At 54.9% G+C, this 26,340-nt stretch overlaps 11 protein-coding genes across 11 annotated transcripts; all 11 read right to left on the minus strand.

The window, feature by feature from the left end:
* Positions 1-194: 194 nt before the first annotated feature.
* On the minus strand, positions 195-1,379 carry DQ04_00291090 (hypothetical protein; the record flags this gene model as incomplete). Its single annotated transcript, XM_009308667.1, has 1 exon — positions 195-1,379. One exon carries the CDS (start codon positions 1,377-1,379, stop codon positions 195-197), a length of 1,185 nt encoding a protein of 394 aa, XP_009306942.1.
* A 1,211-nt stretch (positions 1,380-2,590) lies between these two features.
* On the minus strand, positions 2,591-4,906 carry DQ04_00291100 (hypothetical protein; the record flags this gene model as incomplete). Its single annotated transcript, XM_009308668.1, has 1 exon — positions 2,591-4,906. The coding sequence occupies one exon, from the start codon at positions 4,904-4,906 to the stop codon at positions 2,591-2,593; it is 2,316 nt and encodes a 771-aa protein (XP_009306943.1).
* A 151-nt stretch (positions 4,907-5,057) lies between these two features.
* DQ04_00291110 (hypothetical protein) lies at positions 5,058-6,242 on the minus strand (the record flags this gene model as incomplete). Its single annotated transcript, XM_009308669.1, has 1 exon — positions 5,058-6,242. One exon carries the CDS (start codon positions 6,240-6,242, stop codon positions 5,058-5,060), a length of 1,185 nt encoding a protein of 394 aa, XP_009306944.1.
* A 775-nt stretch (positions 6,243-7,017) lies between these two features.
* DQ04_00291120 (flagellar associated protein) lies at positions 7,018-12,291 on the minus strand (the record flags this gene model as incomplete). Its single annotated transcript, XM_009308670.1, has 1 exon — positions 7,018-12,291. The coding sequence occupies one exon, from the start codon at positions 12,289-12,291 to the stop codon at positions 7,018-7,020; it is 5,274 nt and encodes a 1,757-aa protein (XP_009306945.1).
* A 288-nt stretch (positions 12,292-12,579) lies between these two features.
* Positions 12,580-14,763, minus strand: DQ04_00291130 (hypothetical protein; the record flags this gene model as incomplete). Its single annotated transcript, XM_009308671.1, has 1 exon — positions 12,580-14,763. One exon carries the CDS (start codon positions 14,761-14,763, stop codon positions 12,580-12,582), a length of 2,184 nt encoding a protein of 727 aa, XP_009306946.1.
* Positions 14,764-16,315: 1,552 nt separating this feature from the next.
* DQ04_00291140 (putative serine/threonine protein kinase, putative,protein kinase) lies at positions 16,316-18,160 on the minus strand (the record flags this gene model as incomplete). The annotated part of the gene is made up of 1 exon (XM_009308672.1): positions 16,316-18,160. One exon carries the CDS (start codon positions 18,158-18,160, stop codon positions 16,316-16,318), a length of 1,845 nt encoding a protein of 614 aa, XP_009306947.1.
* Positions 18,161-18,891: 731 nt separating this feature from the next.
* DQ04_00291150 (hypothetical protein) lies at positions 18,892-19,347 on the minus strand (the record flags this gene model as incomplete). The annotated part of the gene is made up of 1 exon (XM_009308673.1): positions 18,892-19,347. One exon carries the CDS (start codon positions 19,345-19,347, stop codon positions 18,892-18,894), a length of 456 nt encoding a protein of 151 aa, XP_009306948.1.
* Positions 19,348-19,860: 513 nt separating this feature from the next.
* On the minus strand, positions 19,861-20,523 carry DQ04_00291160 (cop-coated vesicle membrane protein p24 precursor; the record flags this gene model as incomplete). The annotated part of the gene is made up of 1 exon (XM_009308674.1): positions 19,861-20,523. The coding sequence occupies one exon, from the start codon at positions 20,521-20,523 to the stop codon at positions 19,861-19,863; it is 663 nt and encodes a 220-aa protein (XP_009306949.1).
* Positions 20,524-20,911: 388 nt separating this feature from the next.
* Positions 20,912-22,159, minus strand: DQ04_00291170 (DNA repair protein RAD2; the record flags this gene model as incomplete). Its single annotated transcript, XM_009308675.1, has 1 exon — positions 20,912-22,159. The coding sequence occupies one exon, from the start codon at positions 22,157-22,159 to the stop codon at positions 20,912-20,914; it is 1,248 nt and encodes a 415-aa protein (XP_009306950.1).
* A 468-nt stretch (positions 22,160-22,627) lies between these two features.
* On the minus strand, positions 22,628-24,715 carry DQ04_00291180 (putative tryptophanyl-tRNA synthetase; the record flags this gene model as incomplete). The annotated part of the gene is made up of 1 exon (XM_009308676.1): positions 22,628-24,715. One exon carries the CDS (start codon positions 24,713-24,715, stop codon positions 22,628-22,630), a length of 2,088 nt encoding a protein of 695 aa, XP_009306951.1.
* Positions 24,716-25,157: 442 nt separating this feature from the next.
* DQ04_00291190 (hypothetical protein) lies at positions 25,158-26,258 on the minus strand (the record flags this gene model as incomplete). The annotated part of the gene is made up of 1 exon (XM_009308677.1): positions 25,158-26,258. The coding sequence occupies one exon, from the start codon at positions 26,256-26,258 to the stop codon at positions 25,158-25,160; it is 1,101 nt and encodes a 366-aa protein (XP_009306952.1).
* Between the last annotated feature and the right edge of the window lie 82 nt (positions 26,259-26,340).

The following is a 26,340-nucleotide window of genomic DNA, read 5'->3' on the forward strand; positions in this document are numbered from 1 at the left end:
CACACCTCGCCACTTTGTGTTGGTCAAACAGTTTATGAGAAGAGGAAAAGAGAGAGAAATAAACGAACGGAACGAGGCAAAAAAAAGGGATAGAGTAGACAGGTCCAATTGAAAATGAGCGTAGCCCTGGAAAAATGAATTTAACTATACACGCATACACATCCGCCATCTGAACAGCGTTGTCGAACACGCCTCTAGCGCAGGTCAGCCAGCGGGTACTCGAGCTGCGCAAGCAGCTCCCACATGAGCGGCGAGAGGGATGGCTTCGAAGGTGGCCCGTCAATCGGCAGTGTTAACACGCTGCCGTGTTCTTCCCGCCCCTTTGCATCTGCGTGGTATTTTATGGCACGCACGGCAGAAAACGGCGATGTGATAATGTTGGTGGTGTCACAACGGTAGCGCTCCCAATCATCATCGTCAATCGCCCGCAGGACAAAGAAGTCCTCCATCTTGTTTAGCACAATGAGTTGCTGGTTATACACCACAGAAGCCATCAGCTCCAGAGGCCAATGCTGCAAACAAAACTTCATTGGACGAGTCTCGAAGGATGTCAATGATATCGCCATTGCATCTTGCTGCAAGACGAGATCGAGGCACGCCTCATCTACAGATATTCCGCCAAGCACGTGCAACTTGTCCCCGCAAATATGAGACTGGTGCAACACGCGACCGGGCACACGACTTCCCGCGCGGTAGCATTCCATCGTTCTCCAGTTGAGAAACCACATGTAGTTGTTCACGGCAACGGCTGGTATCTGTTCGCCATGTTCAGATACCTCCAGTGTTGTTTCGAATCCACCGAATATAACAATGGCATCGTCATTCACCACGTGCGCACTGTGGCCCCACAGACACGGAAACAGTGTCTGTGAAAAGGTGCGCCAGAGTCCTGCCGTGACATCGAAAACGAGCACCGCGTAAAAGCCGCCTGCCATCATCTCCCGCATTTCGTACGAGGTCACTTCATCCCGCCGTGGCTTACCACCCATAACGATAAGCGCACTGTCACTCACTGCTGTCATGGTGTGGTGAGAACGCACCCGCGGCTTCCAGGCGCACAGCACCCGTTCCCACCGCAGCTCAGCCAGGTCGACAACGAAGAGGTCCAGCAAGTCGTGCTGGAGGGAGGCCGGCGCGATGCACGACGCGTCGAGGCGCGGCGACTCCCCACCGCAGACGTACAGTCGTGATCCGCACAGCGCGGTGGCGTGGAAGCGCGTTGGCGGCGGAAACACACCTGTACACGGCCCCTCGTTCCATACAAACGACGATAAATTCAGCCACCACAGCCTGTCTGTGAAGAGGCCACTGAAGAGCAGCAAACTATCATGATATACGTGTGCGCTGAAACTGTTTGAGACAGCCTCTGCCTGAGTCATACCTCGCTCCTCGTCCTGGCTTCTCACACCCCCACCAGTCCCCACCTGTCACCCTTCTTGAATGAATTTGAAAGGAGAGTAGAAGGCCGAAAAAAACAAAAGGCACAAGAAATACAGAGAGGAAAGAAAGAAAGCATCCAAGAGAACATCATTTTCGTTTATACAATGATAAGCTCTTGTTGATTTACCATGCTGATGCTCTTCTGGTACACCCCGGGGGAACAACGTCAAAGCCCGCGCAGAGCGGTGCAGCCACCCATTTGCCTGCACCGCTCGGCAATCGAAGTTTTGAACATAAAAATGCGTTCTCTACAATTCTTCTGAAACATCTTTTCCTCGCGTCCACCTTCACTTTCAGTGCCACACCCGTTTCTTTGACATTCTCATTTCACCCAACTCCCCATGCAGAGGATGAAAAGGTGTGAGTGGGTAAGTGGGCGAGTAAGAAGGTGAGGGGGCGGAGCTTTCATTACACTGAGGTTTACGCTGGTAAAGAAGGCATAAAACTACGACAAACAAGACCAAAATACAAAGAAACACAATCGATCACACATACACAGAGTAGAGACAACAGATATATCCTACAAACGTGTGTGGTGGCAACGAGAAAATATCGATGCCGTACAGGGAAAGGATGATTTGATTGATGCAGAAAAAAATGGCCCCGGTTCACACAGATCCGAAGAGCGGTGCCCTCAGACTTGACGAGACACGCAGACGAAAATAAAAGAAGCAGAGCTGGGAGTGGGCATGAATATCGCGACAGTCGCACATTTTCCTGTATTGTATTGTTGTTATTGTGCACGTTCCCGGTTACTTCTCTCACTTCAAATGTTGTTGCATTCTTATTATTTCCCTTCTTTTTTTTTTTTTTGATTGAGACAGCCGCTTTCATATATTTTTTCTCTTCAGAGCGTTCGTATTTGCATTCGTTTTCTTTCTTTCTTTGGTTGTTGGTTTTTTTTCCTCTTTTTTTTCGTTTTCTGGCTGTACTCTGTTGCTCATTATTGCGCGCGAGCCTTTGTTCATGTCTATCTTCTTTCCACGCCTGTCGTTGCGCCCCGTTCGTCTTGCACTATTGTTTTCTCACCGTCCCTTCGCGAGTGGACCGCTGCCGTTTTGCCGCATTCCTACCAGACGGGTGGAGTCCGCGCTGGGCGCCCCTTCGTCACTCTCATTTTGACTCGCCTTCGACGCACTCGCGCCGCGCCTCAATCATGCGAGATGTAGTGGCTTGGGGGGCGCCCGCTGCCCCGCGACGACTCCCGCGAGCGGCGCTCCAACTCTCTTATGGAGTCCGTGCGGTTGCGGAAACTCTCGCGCTTCTCCAGCGGGATGTGGTCCTCGTTCGTGGCGTTTGAGGTGGGGTACCACGGCTGCCGCACCGACGGCATCTTGCGCGAGGCCAGCTTCTCAACGTAGGACTCGTCGGTGTCTTGGCCGAGCGGCGACAGACCGTGATGGCGCCGGGTGCCGTCACTTTGGCTGCGTTCCTGTGTGGTGTCCGAGCGCGAGCGGGAAGGAGGGGCGTACGCGGGCGACGAGCCACGGCCCTTGCTGCCGTCAGTCGTCGACGTACCGCGGCCGTCGCTGGAATCAGGCTCGCGTATTAGGGCACGCGGGGGCTTGCGCTCACTCCCTACGCCGGGTGCTGGCGCCTCACTTTCCTGTTGAGGCCGTCCCGCCAGCTCCATCTCTCGGGCGCGCTCCATCTCCTTCTGGTGCTGCTTCAGTTCATCGTCATCCCAGTGCGGCTGCCGAATATCCCTGTCCTGCTGCTGTGGTTCCACTTTTTCCTGAGGATAGTCCTCTGGCTCATCATGCTGCTTGCTGGCGGAATCCTCTGCACCCTCTTCATCCGCAACATCGTCGGGTAGCTCCTCCTGAGACAACTCATGCTCATCGACGCGTCTCTCCGGCTCCATCACACCCACTTCGGGATCGTACTCCGGCTCATTCTCCCTTTCTGCCTCTTCTCTCGCCTCTTGTGCAGCCTCTTTCATCTGCTCGTCCTTCTTCTTCGGCTGCTCTTCCTTCTTCTTTGGCTGCTCTTCCTTCTTCTTTGGCTGCTCTTCCTTCTTCTTCGGCTGCTCTTCCTTCTTCTTCGGCTGCTCTTCCTTCTTCTTCGGCTGCTCGTCCTTCTTCTTCGGCTGCTCGTCCTTCTTCTTCGGCTGCTCGTCCTTCTTCTTTGGCTGCTCATCCTTCTTCTTCGGCTGCTCATCCTTCTTCTTCGGCTGCTCGGCCTTCTTCTTCGGATGCTCATCCTTCTTCTTCGGCTGCTCGTCCTTCTTCTTCTGTTGTTTTTCGTCGTTTTGCTTCTTTGACGGAGACTGCTGGTTCATCTCATCGGCAGCCTCAGGTACACTGTCAGCGGGCCCTGCTTCTTCGTAGTTATCCGCTTCCTTCTCTACATCGCTGTGCTCGCCATCTTGTTCCCTGGTGAGATTATCCGCCTCATCGGGGCATTCTTCATGATCAGCCTCATTGCGCACATCTTGGTCAACTACTTCGTCCACTTCTTCCCGTTCTTCCTCTTCAGCTGCATTGTTGCTCCTTTCGTCACAACGCTCGGATACATGATCCTCGCGTTCAATCTCCTCTTTCTCGGCGCCCTCGTCTTTGTTGCCGTACTCCTTTTCTGAACCATTTGGGTATTTCTCTTCATTTTTTTTTTCAGAATCACGACTAATGCTCCTCTTCTCAGGACTGTTGTCCTTTTGGGGGCTCTCACTCTTGTAAGGACTGGCACTCTTCTCGGAGACACGTTCCCTATTAGGACTGCGGTTCTTGTTGGGGCTGGCACTCTTCTCGGAGGCGCGTTCCCTATTAGGACTGCGGTTCTTGTTGGGGCTGGCACTCTTTTCGGAGTCGCGTTCCCTATTAGGACTGCGGTTCTTGTTGGGGCTCTGGCTCTTGTTGGGGCTGGCACCCTTTTCGGAGGTGCGTCCCCTATTAGGGCTGCCACTGTTACTCTTATTGGGGCTGTGGTTGGCGTTCTCAACCTCGTCGTCGTCATTGCCATTAGCGTCCCCATTGGTCGTCTTGGCAGCGCCCTCCTCGCTGGAGCGTACGCGCTTGTATGTCACAACAATCTCACCCTGCTGGATGCTGTCATCGAACGGATCGTGCATCTTCACGACGACGTAGCCGTGGTCGTCCTCGAGCTGGAAGGAGCCACTGCTAATGGTCTGCTTGTCCTCGAGGACGTGTACATCAATGGATGTCTGACCACCGTCGACCTCAATGAATCGCACCTCCTGGTTCCACGTAACAAGGTGCGTCAGGCCATCATCTTCCAGCTCATTTGACGCAACGAAGGTTGATCCTTCCATGTCGCCTGCGAAGACGGACACTTGCGCCTGGGCCAGTGGTTCACCATTTCGGTTCGTCAGGTTTAGTCCGCGAGCCACAGTGACGAAAAGTGACTCATTTGGTCCCTCCCGTTGTTGCATCGCCTCACGCTCAGCAGGGCTCATCGCGGCGATACGTGCCTCCTCCAGTGCCTTTTCCACCTCCGCATGTGGCATGAGGCGCCACTCGAGTGATATCTCGCCCCACAGCACATCCTCCTTCACCTTGGACTCTACCAGAAGTACTGCGGAGCCCTTGTTGTACAGCGTCTCGAAGTCAAGCGGGACTGCACCAACAACGAGGAGCTCCTCATCCTCCTCGTTGGCGTCATCGCTCTTGGGAACACACACGAGAACGTGCCCGAGTTTCTTTGCCGTGATGAGTTGCATAATCTGGCCACGGTTTNGCGTCATCGCTCTTGGGAACACACACGAGAACGTGCCCGAGTTTCTTTGCCGTGATGAGTTGCATAATCTGGCCACGGTTTTCGGGGAGATAATTAAATCCGTCTTTTGTGTAGTACGGTGAAGTGGACATGGCACCCTCGCCGGCCGGTAGGTAAAGCGTGGACTCGGAGCAGTTGTCGTCTGTGTCACGCAACACGCACAGAACACCACCAGAAAAGGGCACTGTGCCGTTGTCAGTGTACTGGAACACACGGCGAACGACAAAACCACAGTCGACGGGTCCCTCAAGATGTTTCTTTCCGTCAACAGCCTCATCCGCCTCCTGCCCCTCCTGCTTCACGTACCACGACACAACGATGGATCCCATCGGCGTCTCCTTGACACGGCCGTACATGCGGTGCATCTCGCCTTCGGCGCACACCGGCAGCACCTCCTCGTCACCCCGTGCACGGTTACGCAGTGCGTGTGGCGGCACAACAACGCCACCGAAGACGTGGTCCTGCGAGGCAGGGAGGGAGTCGTCGATGACGAGCACCTCAAGCGGCTCCTCTTCGTTCGGGTACGGGAACTCGAAGAGCTCCTCCCATGTGCAAATGGCACCCTTGCCCCGCGGCACCTTTGCCGTCTGCCCTTCAAACGCACCGCAGCGCACAAGTACGGAGACAGGGTCGCGGGGGTCGACGTTGATGGTCTTCCCGTGGTGTACCGTGACGATGAGACGCGTGTTGTTGGCTCCAGGCCGCACCTTCCGCAGCTCTTCAAGCGTCATGGGTGGCGGCGGTACCGCCGGCTGGTCGAGCTGATTATCTTCAGGCTCGCGTTGGAGGGTGGTGGGGCGCGGACGGGGGGCGCCACTGCTGAGTGGCTTCGCGCGCTCCTCAAATACATCCAGCTGCAGCAGCCGGCGCCGCTCCAGCTCCTTCTCCTCCTTCGCGGTGCGGAGTAGATGGTCACGGTCGTGGGTGGGGTTTATCGCGCGGCAGCACGGGCAGACGTACACCTGCGGCATCTGGTCGTACGAGCCGGCGGGCGGGAAGCCCTCACGGCGTATGAGCGACGTCGCAGTGTCGTCCTCGTGCGGGAGAGCCTCACCGAAGATTGACATTTATGTGCGTGCTGTGCGTTCGGATACCTTGTATTTACTTCTTTTTTTTTTTTTTGCTTCCTTTGGGTTCAAAGCGGTCACACACTATTTTCACTTAATACAGAATGAACAAAGAAGTCTTGTTTGGCTTTCCTTTTTCTTTCTTTCCTCCGCGGTTCCTTCTGATTTTTTTTTTGTTGAATACCTTCTCACTTTTTAGTATTTGAAGCGTTCTCGAGCCGAAAAGCGGTTACTCTCCTTGCCGTGGGTGCAGCAGTGGACAAAAATAACCAAACAAAAAGAAGCAACCAAAGGATAGAGAAGGAAGGAAAATGACAGAGGAAACTTATAACATGTGTCCAGCAAACACCTCACCACACTAGTGTGGCGGCCCATAACGAAAGAGGCAGCTCAACACTGGTTCAACATCAAAGTGAGAAGCCGAGAACTAGAGGCTCTATTCCAGTTGTGCCCAATTCACTCATTTGCTTCTTTACTCCGTTCTCGTTGTTGTCTCTTCTCCGCTCCCCCCTCACTTCCTTCAGCTGTGTACATCTACATGCATCATAGCGCCCCGATGCGCGTATGTGCGTTCTTCATTCTGTAGATACATCTCTGGTGTGCCGCATTATCCCTCCACCATTCTCTCTCTCTCTCTCTCCCTCTTGCACGAGCAAAGAAGCAAAAAGACAAAAACACATACACAACCTGAAATCGGAAAAAAAAAAACAACCAAGCAGCAACCGCAACACGGTGGAGGAGTGGATAGGCCATCTGCGTCGCTGAGTCTATTTCCTCACGCCGTTTCAGCGGCAGCTGGGACATAGACATGTCCGCCTTTGCTGCGCAGCATGGCAACCTCTGCGTTGAGCGCGTCAATCTCCTCCTGTTGCGCGGTGATTAGCAGCTGCAGGTTGTGGCGGTCCTCGGCGGTGGCCACGTTGGAGCCGTCGTACATACGACTCACCACCTTCTGCGTCGCCTGCGAGAGCGACCGCTCCACATCCTGCCGGTCATTCTCCTGGTCGCCAAGATCGTGCAGTAGGTGGGTATTGTGCACCAGACTCCCCTGCAGCTTGTTGCGCAGCGCGATGATTTTGCTTTCGCGCTTACGTATTTCCTTCTCCCACGCGAACTCCTCGATGCGCAGGCGCTCCTTCAGCTCCTCCACCTCCCTGCAGCCGCTCGTCGACTCCAGAAGCTCTAGGTTTACAATCTGGCCGAACTTCAGCAGCATTGCTTCGTATATCTTCTCTTCCCACTGTGCGTGGAGGGCCTGCTTCGCCGCCCGTCCGCGCTGCAGCTGCTGCAGCTCGCCCGCCATGCCGCGCAGCGTCATATGTCGGTCGCGTTTCTCCTCCGCCATTGTCGCAATGCGGCGGTGCAGACCCGAGACAATGAGATCCGACACCACCACGAGATCGTCGCGACGGAACGTGTCAGGGCACTTCTCCTCCTCGTCAAGGCACTTCACCTGACTGCAGCGCAGCGTGACGAGTGTCTCAAGCGTGTTCAGCTGCTTGCGCTTCTCACTCTGAAAGTCTTCAATTGCCTTGAGGCACATCGTCACAGCGGCGTTGTGCTGCTCTGCAAGGGCGACGTGCTCGTCAATACGAGCCTGCATCACTTCCTGCTGCCGCCGCACTTCTGCAATGGCGTCAGCGTAGTCAAGCCGCGTCTCACGCTTCGCCAGCACTTCGCACCAGTTGTCCTCCGAGCAGTGCGGCGGGCAAACCTCCTCCCAGAGGTCGTCGCCAACTTCCTCCTCATCGTCGTCGTCGTCGCTGGTGATGTCGTCGTCGTCGTCGGTCATGTCTCCCTGGTGTTTGCGCCGTTTGATCTGCCTTAGAAAGACCTTCATGATGTACGGCACGTGTTCAGCAGGGAAGTTCGCCTCAACGAAGTACTCGACTTCATGACGAAATGCCTTGTTGGTGTCCTGCAACTTTTCAATCATTCCCGCCTGCTCCCGCACGCCGCGCCGCAGATCCTCCATCTCTTGCTGGCGCTTGTCACGCAAACTCTTCGCATCCTCGTACTGCAAACGCAACTCCCGGTCCTTCTTCCGGAATACCAGCAGGATCTGGTACTCCTGGAAAAGCAGTAGCGAGCGGGTGTGGGCAAGGCAAAGATCCGCGTCCACCCGTGCCCGCTCCTCATACATCTCCCACAGGCGGCTGTCGAATTCGTTCATGATGGCACGCACTCGTGCCTGCAGGCGGCGCCGCTCAGCAAGGAGTCGCTCACGCTCCATCTGCTGCTCCTCCTCCTCCGCTTCAGTGAGCTTCACGTTCTCAAGTTTAACGCGAAGTTCATAGTCCATGCGCTCTCGCACAGCCGCAGCAGCAAGGAATGCGGTGCTGTAAGCTCGCGACATCTTGGGCGCCGACGACGATGTGCGCGGGTTCTTTAGGCGACGCAAGACACTTGCACGGTTTTCAGCTAAAGATAAGTGGCTGGGTGTGCGCTTGCTGCTCCCTTCGGTATCACTGGGCGGCGCACCGGTTGTGGTGACGCTCGCACCAGTTGTATGGTTTGCTGCGAGATCGGCGCCAAAGCCACGCTGTGCCTTCTTTGCCATCTCCTCACGTGCCTTCTCATCCTGCCGTTGTTTCGAAAAGGAATCTAGACCTTCACGGTCAATGGCAAACCGCTGCTCAGGCATTTCCTGCGATGTCAGGCAAACATCAGCCGAAGGTTCGCTTTCATCCTTCAGAGACTCATTAATGTCACGTATGCGGCGCAGCAGTTGGTTGAGTGATTCGCACAGCTCCCTCTTCTCATTCCGCATCTCGAACAATTTCTTGGTGAAGCCACTGCGCAGTTCGACAAGCAACCACTCGAGCTTGATCAGCTGGCGCAACTTCTCTACTGCTGAGGGCTTTGATTGATACAGTGGGTCAGTGCGCAGCACACACTCACCACGTCGCGCAACCTCACACTTTATCTCCTCCTCCACCCGCGCCGCCTCCACCGCCGGGTCAGGCTTGTGTGCTAGTAATATCTCATAGCCCTTCTTACGGCGCCACCGCTCCTCACGGCGCTCATCCATCTTATCAAGGTACTGCCGCATCGTTGATGTCAGCATCTCACCCCCCTGTCGTGACTGCTTGAGCCGCAGCTGCTGATGCTTCTCCTCTTCAGCGGCCAGCCACTGCATAATACCTGCAGCAGTAGACAGTGATGGATCACCTGCCCCGTCAGCGCCCATTGCATTTTGTGTATGCCTCTTATTTTCTTCACCATCACTGTCGTGTACTCCGTCAGCATTCGCCCCCCCGTCAGAGGAGTGAAGTTCTTCAATCTCCAACTCAAGGCGACGGACCGCTTCAGCGGGATCAGGTGTGCGGAACGAGGCGACAGCAAACTCCTGTGAGAAGCTGCACACAAGGAAGCGATCGTAGAGAAGGTTATCAACAAAGCGGCGGCGCATCTTCAATGTACGCATATTCTCACGTGCCAGCTCGAGTGCATTTCCTTTTCGTGACTCCTGTACACGTCGCTTCTTCTCTTCCTTTAACTCCTGCAAAATCTGTGGGTGCAATGCAAGCTCCTCATCGGAGAGACGGATGCCGGTGGGAGTGGCATTATTTTCCTCCAGGAGCTCAGCGTATTTTGCATGCACAACACTCAGCTTCGCGAGGAATGCGTCCAGCTCACGCTGCTTGGCCTCCTCCGCGCGGCGGCGGTCGTCCACCTCCTTCTGTTCACTGATCGACAGGGGAATTGGCTTCGGTGCCACGATCTCCTCCGCACTCAATAAGGAGCTGGCCTCGATGAACTTCACAGGTTTCGGGGGGTTGCAACCGTTGAGCACCTGCGCCACAACAAGACCGTCGGAACCGACAGACACCATCATGGTATCGTCAAACGAAGTGCATGCAGCCGCAATAATACCGTCTAGTCGATCATGCGCAGAGGCCGCCAACAAACATTTTTGTGACAAAGCACCAGATGCCTCAAAAGACCGCAAAAGCATCTGCGCCCCATCACACAGAATCACCATGTACCGTTCCGATGTGCTAATGTAAACTCTCTGTGGTATGCAGTCCCGGTAGCATAAGTTTATAATCGGCTCTTCAACGTAGTCGGGTGGCTCGATACCGGTGGCAGGCAGAGGCGGCAGCTCTGTGCGGTTATCGTAGCGGATGCGGGTGGTGTACTGGTACAGTAGCTCTGCTGCACCGGCGCCGATTGCAAATGTGCCATCGGGCAGTGGGCAGATGAGGCGCACCGGCCAGGGCCCGACGTCTTCCTCCTCCTCCTCCTCGTCCAGTGCCTCCTCCTCCCGCTCTGCAGCCACCGCGCTGACAGCCTTCTCCACTTTCTTGCGTTGGCGTAAACCGACGAGGGCATATTTGCAGGTGAACTCGAATGAGACGCTGTGATTCACCGCTTCCATCAACGGAGCAGTTATGGCGAGAACTCTGCCGCACTCGTGCCCAATCAAGCAGCATGAGGTGTCATCGTCCCAAGCGGCGCACGCAACATCCGGAAGCGGGAGCCGACAAAAACCAATGGGATGCAGTGTCGACAGGTCTGGTTCGATGTCGAAGAAGAACGCTGTACCCAAAGTTGAGACAGTGCAGAGACGGCGCTCAGCACGATCAATCGCACACGATTTAAGTCCATCACGGTGGGGTCGCCACTGCCCCAGCAGCGTAAAGGCCGTTTTGCCACGCTGAAGCAGCCGCACGGTACCATTCAAACAGCATGCAATGAACTTCATCCCACTCGCATCGGTTCGAAGGAACTGGAGTGCCACCACAGTATTCGGCAAGGGCAGGCGAAGATTATAAATTTCACGCGATGAGACGTAATCAATGAGGCGAATGGAGCCATCCTCACCGCCTGTCACGACGGTGTGGTCGCATGGGGACATTGCAGCACTTGTGATGCCACCTCCATTGAACCGAAGCGCCGCCATGGCTGGTTTGACGGCAGACTGCGATGTAGCTGCGAGAATTTCGTCTGGTTGTAGGAACGGCACTCGCCACAGCACCCCAGTGCTATCGAGCACCGTCCACTCTCCCACATCGGGGCAGTGCGTCACGGCGCGGATGTGTGCGTTGGCGTCAACAAGCACCTCGCACAGACACTCTGGCGCGTACAGTGGCGGCAGGCCTTCGCCCTCCGCCGCCTCCAACTCGCTGACACGCCAGTAGCGCATATACCCATCGTCGCCAGCGGTAAGTACAACACGGCCGTTACCAAGCAGCATCACCACGTTGATCGCTCCTGTGTGACAGGGGGTGTAGTCGTAGCTCTGCACCGCCAGCGCAGTTGGTCCATCCTCTTCCGCCCCTTTCAGCACAGTGCGTGCAAAGCAGCAGCGCACGAGGTCACCCTCCCACAGCAGAATGAGACCACTTTCGGAGCCTGACAGCACCTTCCCGTCCGGCAGCACGACGAAGCCGGGCACGTTGCTGATCTCCAACCGCCCGAATTTGCCCAGAAGTCCCTGCAGCTTCAGGCCCGTAAAGGTCTTCGCCATTGTCCAAAACTTGATGTGTCCAGCCCCGCCCGTCACAAAGACGCCGCTGTCAAATGGACTGAACAACACAGAAAAGACGTCAGCGCCGTGACATTTGTTACGCAGAATCATTCCCCGCGACTTCCAGTCCCACACCGCCAACGAAAAGTCCGGGTACATGCTCACCGTCGCCATTTTGCTGCCGTCAGTGTTGAAGCAGCACGCGCTGAATCCCTTTAAAGCACCACCAACGAACACACCAACTTCTGCACGCGACGGCCACGCGTGGGCGCGAATGAGTGGATCCTTCGCTGCCTTTTCGCACACAACGTAATATCGTCGAGTGGGATGCACTGCGACGGCGCCAACGCCCCCATTCACGGGGCCTGGCGATGGCTCTATCATGCCGCTCTGCATATCCACAAACAAGACGAATCTACCGGAACACATGAGAATTACTGAACCAGTGAGGGCACAGACGCCGTTGTATCGCGTGGAATCAATGCCATGGAGCGAGAAGAAGCGGGTGCCGACTTTCGCCTCTTGATACACGTGCAGGGGCGGCTTCGCCTTAGCCGCCTCCTTTGGCGCCGCCATTCCAGCGAAGAGTTGCTACTAGACACTGTTCACACAAACAAGAAAAACAAACGCGACACAAAAAAAGGCAGAGAGAGAGAGAGAGAGAGAGAAAAAAAATAAGAGAAGAGTGGGGAAAAACAAGGAACGCAAGAACGGAGAAAATAACAAGAAACCGAAAAAAAAACCTCACGTCTCGGTACTAAAAAAATGTGGAAACGAGCGCATATCGCTCCCATAATTTACACCATACGCACCCCGTCCGGTCGCTTCACCGCGACTCTTAAGGACCGCCGAGTGCCCGCGCCGCTAGCGAAGACCAAGACGCACCTTCAGCTCCGCAAGCGTGATGACCGGGTGTACGCCTTCCGCTTTCACCTCCTCGGCGATGTGCGGCTCGGCCGTGATGAACGCAACCTTTGTGTGCCCCATGCGGCGCATCTCGTGAAACAATTGAACGCCCGGTTTTTCTCGTTGTGGCTGCTGCTGGTGCGAGCCGGTGGCGGTGGTCGTCACCAGCCGCACCGCAAGGGAAAAAGGGAGTGGCACAAACCAGCTGTGCTGCATCAGCCACAGAGACAGCATCTGCCGCGCGTCATTCGTCAGCTGCTTCGCAGCGTACACATCGAAGTGGACAAGGACGACAGCTCCCGTCTTTGCCGCATATTCATTCATCATTTTTACGAACGCTTCTGCTAGGGTTACGTTTTTAGCTAGAGAACCCACGGCACTTCCATCCACGACCATGCCATAAACCTGAGGTGTTGCGAACAGGCCTGACAGGGCGCGTTCCACCGTGCAGCCGCAACCATTGCTGTTGTTGGTGTCAGTCGTATCACCGCCATCACGCAACGTAAAGAGCGACGCAAGCGGTCGCGTTTGCAGCGAGGCACAGAAAGCATCGAGAGGAACTCCAGCGGGGCGCAGAGCGTAGTATAGTGCCTCAAGATTGAATGGCTCCAGCGCAACCGATCCTGTCGTCGACGGGTGGCTACTGAAGAGTTGCAGCGGGGGTCGCATTGCCAGTGCCAGAGAACAGATAAATGCATGTGCCCCTTCTGGACCTCGTAAGTCCGCAATCGCGGCGAATGTGTTCATGCAGAGAGACGCGTCACCGTCCCGCGCGCACAACCGTGCAAGGCACTCGCAGAGGTGCAATTCTAGTGAGTCTCTTTTGCGGTCGTTGGTGTTGTTATTACAATTGTTGTTGTTGTTGTTGTTGTTGGTGGTGGTGGTGATGCGTTTGAGGGGAAATAGGGTGGTGCCCCCGTGGCGAATGAGAACGTACAGTAGCAGGGAGGGCGACGGCTGGTGGAATAGGTCTGCGAGGTACAGTGATAGCATCTCCACGTCACACAGCACCTCTGCCACACGTGTGGTTGCAAGCAACGTTGGCGTGGACAGCATGCACATGGCAAGAAAGATTATGCACAGGCGATGGTAGTCCTGTTCCTCGTCACAGAAGTGCAGGAATGCATCAAACGCGGCCTGCGTCAGCTGCAAGCGCCCCGCATACGCATGCTTCACGAGGTCACCGCAATACATCAGTCGCTCCTTCGTGGATAGTGGCGGTCCACTATCCCGCTCCGCCACCTCACCGGGTCGGCCGCACATAACCTCGATCAAGTCGCTCAAGAATGCTCCAAGCCGCAGCTCCGACACGGGGTCGCTCGGCGGCGCGTTGCGGCCGCTCAGCAGCTCTGTCTGAACGAACCCTACAATGCTGCGCAACGGTGCGCGGCTCTTCAGCAGAGCCTGTCCGTAGTACACAACAATTGACCCACTCACCGGGCCATCGTCAGAGACACGGTACAGCACCTGCCCGAAAAGCTCCACCAGCGACCGCTCCAGTGGCGCCGGTCGCTGACGCGCTACCTTATCGAGTTCGCAGCACAGTGACGACCACACACTTGCCGGCACTGCGCCGTTTGTAACCAAGGGTGCCAGTGTGAAAACGAGACGAGCGGCCCGCTCCGGTTGCTCCTTGAGCCCCTCCACAATGTGAAGGAGGGTGCAAATGGAGAGTGCAGGTGAATCCATCATGAGATCCTCCACTAGGTCCGCAACCACTTCTGTGCGTCGTAGCTGCTTCAGGCGCAAGAGCGCTTGGTGAACAGCAGCCAGACATGGTGTGACGCCAAGCCGTCTGTCGAGGGCAAAACGCGCTTGTATCTCTTCCGCACCACGCGGCTTCTCAAACCAGCGGAAAGTTTCCAACCGGCGGCGCGCCACATCAATAGGGTCGCGCAAGACGCGCAGAAGCGGACGCACCACCGTTTCTCGTTCGTTGCCTAACGCTTCAAGGCGGCGGCGCTTGTGCACACAGAAACTATTGGGCAGTGCTGTTTGCCACGCCGCCTCACGTGCAGCGTTGTTATCTACCGGGTCCGTGAAGGCGCGGTACCGCACCAAGCACGGCAGATGAGAGGCGCTCGGCTCCTCCAACAAGAGAAGGTTCGACAACTCTTCACCGACATTCCATTCTTCGTTCATCCGTCTTTCTTTGGTCGCCCCTTAAGCGATCCCTTCACAGCACGCAACCCAAAGGCAAATGAAAACAAGCAAGGAAGTCCACCAGAGAGCGCAGCAAAGGAGGAAATGGCAAAATCATCTTATTGCCTGCACCAAAGCCTCCACTTCAGAGAAACAAAAAAAATCACGAAACGGAATTTGATGATTTGCATAACTGAACAACAGCAAGGGTGTTGGGGGTAATAGGGAACAGGGCCAGAGCGGAGGGGGGGCCCGATATATAGCAGCAACAACAACTACACGAAGTACAAAAAGGGCCCCATTTCGACGCCTGTAGACGAGAGAGCAAGAGAGACAGAGAGCGTGGTGGAGATGTGATGGGAGTTGTGGGTTTTGCGCGAATCAACGAAGAAAAAACAAACGAGAGAGCGAGAAAGAACCAAACAGAAAAAAAGACTAAGAAAACACAACCAAACCCCTCCACGAAACACACACACACACACACACCCAAGAACAAGTCTTCAGAGTCGACGATCCCCCACGACTGAAAGCACCACCAGTGGCCGAGGGTTGCAGCCACCAGTTTGTATTGGACAGGGAGGGTATGGCGGCACACCTTCCCTAACAGCTACGTGAGGCCGGCGGACGGCACGCGGCGTGGAACAAAAGAGAAGCGTTCCCTCAACTGGTGCATGCCCGCCTCACGCCCTTGTCACCAAATGCACACAGAAGTAAAACAAAATACCGGGGGAAGATACTTTTTTCATTATATTTTCCTCTTCCTTCTTTAAATTTTTTTTTTCTTTCCGCCTTTGCCCCTTCCCCCGCAAAAGGGAAGTGCAACAAAGAGCGCCCACACCAAAGCGTCCTCACAGCTCCACACCCCACGCACCATCCGCTCCACCTACACCCTGCGCTCCCGGACTCCAGATACGAAATATACACACTGAGAGAACATAAAAGAGGCGGTATAGCGCCCTCATTCATTTCAGGAACAAAAAACAAATGCACAAAATATTTATTAAACGAGAATACAAATGGTACCATACAGTACCCTTTTTTTTTTCTTTGTATCAGATGCAAGTCAAAAAGGGTGCGAGAAAGAAGGATGTGACTACAAAACATGAAAATCGCGTGACAGAGATGGTAGGTGTACTTGGGAAAGTAGAAATTGCGGTTCCTTTACACGTGCACTTCCCCCTCTTACAGTTTCACACACTCGAATCTATGCCTGTTCCATTTATTCAATTACTGTCTTTGTTTTGTTTTGATTCTGTTTCACCCACCGTTTCACGTTGTACGGGCAGCAAGTGGATGAAGTTGCACATGTATAATACACACATTCACACACGCATACACACACAGCAGCTGCAAGCAACGCACATCCGTTTTCGAATACAAAGTGGAAAGCGTGCGGCTCTTCCCCCTTACCCCCGCCACTAGAGCAGCCACCACACAACACCCTTGGAGGGAGAGGAACTAGTCGTGCCGAATTCGCATCTCCCACATTACCGAATTCCTTGTCTGGAGTGTCCTTCTCTCCCACTCTCTCTTGTCTTCCGTGCTTTGGCACTCACGAGAATGCACGTCGTTGCGCCCGTTCCAATGCAGCGCGCTGAAGCATCAACTTGATGTCTACATTTGGAGATCCCGCAAGGTACGGCAGCGGCGCCGGCCCGTTGGAGGGTCTATGAAAGAAAGGGTTCAGACATGACGTTACTACACCCGACTCCTGCTGGCCGCGCTTACGCACCCGGTGCTCCACAGTGCGTTGACATGAGCCGCTGTTCTCGTTGGTGTCTGTTGGCAGTGGGCCTGCGCCCCCTATCGCCTGGGGAGCCGGATAAGGTCGGCTAAACGAATTACCAGAGGGAAATGCTGCCGCTCCCACGTCCAGGGCCATGCGAGACGCACCCGGTACCGGTGAGGCACGCCGCACACTGCTAACACCGGCCAACGGCGCGTGAAGCGAGCCACGTTGCGATGGCCTGGCCACTGGGGCCACTTGCAGGGGCACCGAGAGAGAGATGCGCGTCCTCTGCCGCACGTCGGCTGGGGAATAAGGAGAATTGTAGCCTCCATTGATGTTTTTATACATGAGCTGTACCTGCTGCGACCGCCTCGGCCCCTGCAATGCGGCGAAACCCACTGGCTCCCTTGATGACCGTTGCGGGGGCATTGAATATGGCTGATAGTGGGTTTGTGGTGTGTGTATAGGCGGGGTGAGCGACAGTGAGTTATTGCGGCACTCAAGAGAGCGTTTGGGGCTCAACACTGGTGGTGTAGTAGATGGCGCGAAGGGTTTATCCATCGGTGACACTAAAGCTGGCATCGGTGGCGAAGGGGCACCCGCACCCTTTGATGCCGATGCCGATGCCGATGCTGATGCTGATGCTGCTGCTGCTGCCGCCGCTGCTGCTGCTGCTGTTGTTGTTGTTGTTGTTGTTGTTGTTGGTGCTGGTGGTTGTAGCGATGGTGGTGCTGTCGTTGTTGTTGGTGGTGGTGCTGTTGTTGTTGCTGGTGTATCAGACTTTCTCAGTGCGGCGATGGCAGGCGGCAATAAATTCTGCCGGAGCAGCGCCTCAATATAACCCTTTTGCATCACATCCGATAGCATCCATTCTCGCAGCCGACGCTGCATGATTGGCAACTCGAGGAGCTCCTCAAGCTTGATGCGCTGCGCCGGATCCTTCGTCAGGAGACGCGGGATAATGTTTCGCATTTCCACTGTGTATAACTGCGGAATAGGATCGTACTGCACCTTGAGGATACGCTGCATCAGTCCCTTCATACTGCTTGCGTTGAAAGGATGCCTCAGCGTCAGCAGCTCGTAGATCACCACTCCCAACGCCCACACATCACTCCTATGGTCGTACGGCCGTTCCAAAATGAGCTCCGGCGAGAGGTAATATGGCGTTCCCACAAATGTCTTCGCCTGGTCGTATGTGCCGCTAAGTGACCGTGCAATGCCAAAGTCACCAAGTTTCAGGATGTTCTGGCTTGTCAAGAATATGTTCTGGCTCTTGACGTCACGGTGAAGGATCTTGCGCTGGTGGATATAAGAGAGGCTAAGTGCTAACTGGATGGTCCAGTCAAGCACCTGCGTCTCGCGGAAGTTAACGCCGTACGTCTTCTTGATGCGTGTGCTTAAATCCCCACTATCAGCGTATTCCATAACAATACAAAGATGATCGGACCTCTTGGAGAGAAAGCTGTCTACATAGTTAATGATGTTGGGGTGACGCAGTGATCCAAGCAAATGGGCCTCATTCAAACTCTGCTGCCGATCCTTTTTACTCAACTTAGTAAGATCGATCTGTTTGATTACATAGTACTTGCCGTCCTCGTTGTTGCGGGCGAGGGCACAGGAGCCCATATTGCCCTTTCCAACGTTACGCACCTTCGTGAATTTCTCCATTTTCCTCCGCTTGCTCCCGCGCTTCACGTCGGCGAGACGATACAGAAGTGTCGAGCGTACCCAAGCCTGTCAACGTTCACGGGGGAGAGCGGAGAAGCAGGACAAAAATGGGAGCGGGGCAGCGAGGACTCTTCAATTGCGCAAGAGAACGGCACACTCCCGCCACACTTCTACTAGCGATCTCCCTAAACACGCACGCACACACGCACGCAAGCGTTCTCTTGTATCTAGAAATTATGATATTAGAAACGTGGCGAAGGGAGAGGCACATGTAGGAAAGGGAGAGAACAATTGGACACAAGAAGACACATGCAGTTTTTTTTGGTTATTTTCTTGTAAGCGGACGGGATGGGAGCTGGAATCAGCAAAGCTGAAGACGCACATCAGTCGGTACTACACGCCTGTTCCTCCAGTGAGAGTAGGTCCTAGGAGACACACACGCACACACAATAGCGAGAACAAAAACAAATGAAGGAAATACTTTCGGTTTCCTTTGCTACTAGACTCTCCCGCAGGTGACACGAAGAAATAAAAAAAAAAAAACGGGTCGCGATGAGGTGAAAAAGGAAAAAAAAAATCTTTCAGAAGGGATTTTTTTTTTTCATTTCCTCTGCGGACGGATTCCCCAACTACAATGGCATCGCTCCTCCCCCCATTCCGCCATTCATTCACTCGCACCCATTCCAGGCCCTCATTCTCTTTTTTTTTTTCCAATCACTTCACAGTGGCACCTAGTTCAGAAGCAACTGCATCAGGGCAAGTGTCACAAAGGCCGGGGCCATCCACATACAGTGCGTATGGAGAACCAGCCAGTACGCCATGAACGCCCAGCCAGCCACGTGCGCACAGTTGTGGCCGTTGTAGCCAAGTGTCGCGTACCCGCAAGCCCATAACATCAGACACACAGACATGATACCCGTCATGACACGGTTCACTACCGAGACCGTTGACTGCTCCGTGGCTATCCAGTGGCGCATAAACATCTTGCCAGGCACTACCGCAGAGACTGTACGCCGATCCTGCTGCAGCTCCAACGCCTCCTCCTCCTCCGGGGTCAACTTGCGCGTGAAGCAGCCGGAGAAGTCGTGTTTCGTCTGTGTGTGGTGGCTGTGACGCAGAGCCCCACTGAGTGCTGGCAGTGTGCACAATGTGACAATGCGGCTTGCAGGGATAGCTCTACGAAGCATACCTTGGGTGTGTCACTCCGTGTTTCTTATTATTGGGTATCTCTATTTGCACACAAAACCAATAAAAGGGCCGATAAGCAGAGAGCCGCTCAGAACAGGGACGAGCGGGCCCCAGCAAGAAGTGTGAAGGCAGGGCACTTCGCCACACACACACACACAGAGAACGGCATGGTGATAGAGTTTCAAGAGAGAGACATGTGTGATTCAACGGCAAATTTGTGAACACCGATCTGTTGTTGACCATTGGCTCATTTGCACTATTTTTTTTTTTCCTCTTTGCGTTAGCTTCGCCTCACACCGGTACTCACATAGCCCAAGTGCGGCTTCCGGGGACAATACATGTTCGCGCACATACACAGGGGGAGAGAAAGGAAAATGCACGGGTGCGTGGTCCGAGAGCCCCTGCCCTCCACACGCCCACACACCAACAAAAAACAAAAACAAAATAAAATAAAGGACAGCCTGTCATCTGCCCAACTTCAGTTAGCTCTGCTGTTTGTCGTTCTTCCCCTATTACGCCACTGCCCTCAGACCCTTTCGGGCAAAGAGGTGCCGGATGAGAAGGACGTGAAACAGAGAGACGAACACAATGACCACCGTCTCCGCAGCGCCGCGCAGAAACACGAGTGTATTGCTCTCCTCGACCTTCTCGCGCAGGCTCCTCTCACGCATACGGAATATCATCTGGTCGGTGTGCATCCCCAACATGAAACTGTCCGTCCAATGCATCAACCTCGTGAGCGGGTCAATACGCTCCTTCCAGCGCTTCAGAGAAGTCACGCCCATGAGCATCTTCACCGATTTGCGGCTGCCGGAGTACGGACGGTTGTCGATGCAGTACGAGTACTCGCCCTGTGTGTGCTTTGTGAAGTACACACGGTCCTCAAGCTCATGTTCCCCCGCATAGGAGACATACACCGTCCTGTTCTTCGGGTCGCGGACATACACGTCGAAGTCGTCGCCGCCCTGCATCACATGATAGTGCAGCATTGCACCTTCGTTCACAGTGACCCCAGTAGAGTACATGCACACCTCCTCCTTGTTAACTTCTATTGTAAGGTCGTGCAAGGTGGATTGCACACGAACACCGTGCACAACACCAAGGCATGTCATCAGCACGACCACAAGCGGCAGGCGGAACGAAAACGACTGAAGGTAGTTCATCTTTCGTTTCATCATTCACCTGAGCTTGCGCTGCTGCCTTCAACCACGCACTACATACAGTAAAGCAAAAGCAAATGATGATCGAGGGATGAAGAAAACAGCACATCGATTTTTTTTTTTAAGAAAAGGGCGAGGAGGAAGAGCAGAGATATGTAAAAGTGTACGACCTCTGCGGGGCCTGAGGAAAGAAGAACAAGCGCTTGGCGCTGCACATCACATGCACACACATGCACACACAAGGCCTAGACATGAAGAGTGCTACAAAAATGCTGTACATCTGGCGTTCAGCAGACGTCATCCACACCAACACCAACATCAACACAGTTCAAATAATATGTATATATATATATATATAGATATAGATATATCATGCACATATCCGCTGACCTCCTCTCCCCGTCTACACGGTGCTCGTACGCACGCGGTGTTTGTCGGCGACAAAGCGCGGGTGGCACACATCCATGCAGCAGTCGTTCTCGTGATCGCTGGGAGGGGGTGAAGTCGGTCCACGCCCCTCCGCGATGGCTGAACGCACCAGCTCGCGCTGCTGCTCCACATGCGAGAGGCCCAAGTTGTCCGCTGGTCGAGTGATCGGCAGCTGCGACCAGTCGATGCTGCCGTCCCACTCAACGGCGTCGAGGCAGCAGCGCAGCGTCGGGAAGCGGCACACCTCCGCGCGCAGCGTCGCCACCGGCACGGTGTACGCCGGCGTTAGATCCTCCACCGCGAGCCGCACCTCCCCGCAGAGCGCCGCCACCTCAGGCACCTCCGTGCCGAAAATGTGCACAAGTGCGCGGAGCATCACTTCGACGTCCGCGACGGCGACGACGCTGTCGTCAAGCACGCACTCGCGCAGCATGCGCCGGAAGTGCACAGCCGCCAGCACCTCCGAGGGGGCAAAGAGGAGGCTAGCACTATCGAGAAGTGCCTTGAAGTCCAGCGAGCCCTGTCCACGCCAGTCGAAGAAGCGGAACAGGTACTCCACGTCGTCTTTCCACAGCGTGCGCTCTTCGAAGATGCAGCTGAGAAGGAAGAACAGATCCCGAGAGGTCACTTCACGCATTCCTAGAAGTCGTCCCTCGCTCTCTAAACGCTGCAGCACCTCCTCGCGTCCCAGCTTGAGCAGGCGCGACACAATGCTGTTATGCTGCAGCAGCAGGCTCGAGAAAAGGCGTGGTGGCAGCTCTACCACTGCTCGTGGCGGCTGTGGCACCGGAGGAAGCAGCGAATCCTCCTCCACTGGCGTTTCCGGACGGCTTACCCGCGACACCTCGCCCGTGTCGTCCTCGCTGCACAAAGAGGAGTCTAGACACCTTCTGCTCGGCACCTTGGAGCCTCGGCGCTGCAGGCGCCGCAGACTCTTCTCGAACGATTGGAGATCCCGAGAAGTATCGGCCGCTTCCTCAAATGCGGGTTTCATAAGCGAATTCAGCGTAGGCATAAACTCCTTTTTCCCACTGGGTGTCGTCCGCAGCGGTTGGAAAGTGGTGCTGGGAGAGACAAGCACCTCTGCGGCGCAAGATCCACGGCAGTTGTGCAGCCGCCTCTGCTGGGGCTGCCGTTCCACGCTGCGGTACGGCGGCTTTGGGGATTCATGCATCACGGAGCCCACCGTCCGCATCGGCCAGAGGGAGGCGGACAATGACATATCTTATCCCAGTGGGTCGCCTAAAACACCTCAAGTTCCTCCACGCAAACAAAACAACAAAAAGAAATGCAGCGGCATTCATATCGATTCAGTCGCTTTCAAAAGCCCAAGCGGCAAGGGGCGACGCACGGACACAAGGGAGGAAAGAAATGGGGGGGAAAAAATAATAGTAATAATAACACCGAAAGTCTTGACTTTTAAAATCCGCCTGCCACAGATTTGGTTGAACTAAGCTCAAGTAGCGCACTCGTTGCTTCGTGGCTTAGTTTCTCACGAAGAGACTAGGAAAAAAACAAAGAATTCAACACGCCATACTCACCTTTGGATGCCTCTCTGTTCTCATTCTTTCTTTTTTTTTTCTTTTTCGTTCCTGTTTCTGTGGAGGGTTTCATCCGTTCTCTCTCTCTCTCTCGGGTTCTTTCTTAACGGTCTCTCGTCGGTTAAGCAGCAAAGAGCCAATGCCGGGGGTCATTTAGACTTTGAGAGCACCTTCTCCGCCTGGCGCAGCGCCTGCGAGAGTTTCTTCCCCTCGGCGCTCGACAGCACCGCCTTGGACGCGGGGCACCCCTGCAGCAGAACGCTCGTGACAGCCGCCTTGAGATCAGCGGGGTGCAGCGCACCCGATTGCGCATCACCGCGGAGCTGCGCCGCCTCGCTGTACGTCATGTTGCCCCCGTTCGCCTCCGCCCGCTCCACAAGCAGCGTCCCGCGCTCGCGCAAAATCCACACGGCGACGGAAAGAACCGGGTTCTCCGCCTCGTTCGGCGCACAGTACGCCTTCTTGACCTTGCGCCGCACGTCCATGTCGGTGTCATCGAGGTATAGTACGTCGTCGGCACTGGAGACCGTAGCCTCTGGGCGGTGCAGCGGCGGCACGATGCCCTCCTCAGTGGAAATGGCGGTGACGCTGCCAGCAAAGAAGTCTTTAACAATCTCGTGGAAGCCGCGATCCTGTGAAGTGGTGATTATGTGTGTCGCCTTCAACGTAACGGTGTCCGCCACGTACATGAGCGCAGCGACCAGCTGACCGGCATTCTTGAGCTCTCCACACACCTCTTCCACCTCCCTCAGCTGCTTGCGGCGGCCCACGTTAATGGCGGTGACCCAGTAGTCATTCCTGTTCTCAAGGATGAGCTGACTCTGTCGCACCACACGCACTCTTTCCTTTGGCAACCAATGTGCCTGCAAAAGAGACAGATTCAACTCAAGCGCGGCGTTGATGGCCTTCTCCTCACCAGTGATGTTGCCGCATGCCAGCGATGTCCACTCCGGGAGCAGCAACACTGCCTCACCTTGCGGGTTCTCCTGCAGAAACACCTTGATCGCACTGCAAATGGCGACAGCCACATCCACAGGCATTTTGATGACGGCCGGCAGCCACGCAACGGCCAGTGGCGTGGTCGACTGTTTTGGTTGCGCCGCAGCTGCAGTCGATGACGGCGCTGGCGGGCCCCCACCATTACTGCTGCTTCGGAAAGACTTCACTTGAGCAAGCAGATCGGCGGCGTGGAGATCGTTCTTGAAGTGCATCCGCACCGGTTCCAGCAGGCCGTTCACGCTGTCGATAAGAAGCCTCTTCAGGTCCGTTTCGGAAAGCGCACCGTCCACGAAGGCCGTCTCCAGATCTTCGTACGTTGTGTACGTCGTATCACCCAAAGTCACAGAGCTGGCGGAGTGAGAGAAGATGATATGCCTGAAGTAGTCCAGTACAGGATTCTTTTCCTCGCTTACAACTGGCGCACCATCATCCTTGACTTCCGATTCCTTCTGCTTGATGCGCGGGCAGTACGCGTTCGTAATTTTCCGCTCCACATCCTCCTTACTGTCCTCCATAAATATAGCACTGTCCGGATCACTCTTACTCATCTTAGCCTGGCCCTCCTTCAGCCCCGCAAGCATGTGGTGGGAAAGGATGATAGGCTTCAGCTTGCGCCCAACAAGGTCGCAGTACTCCCGTGCCAGCATGTTGACCTTGCGCTGGTCTACACCGAGCTGGCAAATGTCAGTCTTCAAAAAGAAGATATCGGCGCACTGCATAAGCGGGTAAAGCATCTGGGCCGCCGTCAATGTTCCCTCCTGCTTGCCCATGATGGTGCAGCACTTCTTGATACGGGCAATAGTGTTGCGACGACCAATATCCAGCACAATTTTCCAGTACGACTCCGCATGATTTGTGATCTCATCACTGCTCCAGAGGAAGCTCACCTTCTCCATGTCCATACCGGCCGCCTTCCAGACCTCAATCAGGTACTCGCCAACGATGCGGATCCTCTCCAGCTCACCGCCAACCTTGTCGTTCATCAGGGCGAACCAATCCGCCACCCAAAAGACAAACTCGCAGCCGCTCTTGGTGCACTTGTTGACGTTCACAGCCTTGAAGATGCCTTGCGCGATGTGCATGCGACCTGATGGCTCAAAGCCGTCGTAGCAGCGGATGTTTGGCTTTTTCGAGACGAGGTTCATGAGCTCATTCTCCTGAATACACTCCTCACCAACGCTGCGAATAAGCGCGTAGCGGCTCTCAACCGTCATCTCTTCCGTGTTCGCGGATGTCATTCGCAAGGGCACCGCAGATTTAAGTGGAGACAAGAAAAATCTTCTTGAATTCGCGCAGCAACGTTCCACGTTCGGCTGCCAGAACGCGGCCAGTCGCTTCGTTTGATCTTTTTCTTTCGGTGCTTCCCTTATTTTATACAGAGACACACATACATACGATGTTATGGAGGGTACAAGAGAGCAAAAAGCAAAACAAGCAAGTTGGGGGACGTGTAGACCTGCAGGCGAAAAGGAGACAGTTAAAGAGGGAGTTCGGCCCCAAACCTCAGCAATCGCAGTGAAAACAAACACAGTTAGCAACGACGAAGCAATGCATACGCGTATGTGCAGGCGCCAGCAGGTTTATTCACAAGGCCCACCCAGGTTCATGAATATATATATATAGATATATTCTTCCATCCACAGGACTCACTAAAAGGGTTTCGCACCTCTACTTTTACTTTTACTCCCTTCCTCCCTCCGTTACACCCTCTGCTTGGGTGTGTGGAGTCGTTACATCCGAGCGCCACGTCAGGAACAGCACGCCGGCTGCATAGTCACTTTGCCATTCATCGATGGCGAATGGTGGCGGCACCTCAAACCTCATTTGAAAGTCACCAGAAGGAAAAGTGTCAACTAGCACCTTGAATGCACCCGTCGGCTCCAAACCCCCGGCACTGGCGCTATCTGTGGAGGAAAGGCCAGCATCCTGAGGATCGGTAAGCACCGAAGGGAGGCCGGTGATGTTGCCATTCCAGCACCCACCCACTACAATCTCCCGTGGGCGCTCTGCTGTGGCGACGGAGTCAACGAACACCGTTGACATGGTGGCGCCGGGAAGCTGCAGCATTATGGCGAAGTGACGCCGTGGAACATGCACAATTTTGGCGGGCGGCACGTAGCCGCGCTCACCCACCGAAAGAGCTTGCAGCGTTGTCTCCTTCGGCGCGTACAGCGCTGTATCATTCTCATCAGCATTGCCGTCTTGCGCCGCATCATGCGAGGTTGTCGTCAAAAAGCGGAGAAAACACGCAAATGCGGCACGCGTCACCTCCAGCGTTCTCTGCCGCAGCTCATTGGTGCCGCTGAGCGCCTCGCCATTGCCGCCGCCCACCACAATCACTGAAAATTCCTTCAGTACCTGCAAGAGAGACTGCATGAACTTTTCCAGCTTCTTCTGCCGCCACTGTGTGAGCGATAGTCGTGAAGGTGGTGACGAGAAGGATTTCTGCAGCTGTAGCTTCGCGAGGCGCACGAGACCCACCTTCCTCATCGCCACGTCTAGCTCAAAGAACTCTGAAAAGCGTTTCAGCACACTCCACCGGTGGCTCGTGGTGCGCACCAGCACTTGGTACCACGTCACTCTATTGCGCGCCGTGTCCAGCGCTGTCATGGAATGTGGAATTTTGATGGTAACAATATCAACTGCGCTCATAGGCAAGCTTGACCCGGCCACAGGCAGCGGAACGTCAAAGATGTAGCCACAGGGTGCCTGGGCGCCACCCGTGTCGCTTTCCTCACCAAACATGTCGCCATCCTTCCGCAGTGATGACCACTTGGACATTAACGGCACTGCTCCACCCTCCGAGCCTTGTATGACCCCTTCCCAGCAAGTAGAGAGAAAGAAAGAAAAAGAGGAGGAGACG

This window comes from Trypanosoma grayi (assembly GCF_000691245.1).
Source record: "Trypanosoma grayi strain ANR4 Tgr_29_V1, whole genome shotgun sequence".
In the NCBI taxonomy this organism is placed as follows: Eukaryota; Euglenozoa; class Kinetoplastea; order Trypanosomatida; family Trypanosomatidae; genus Trypanosoma; species Trypanosoma grayi.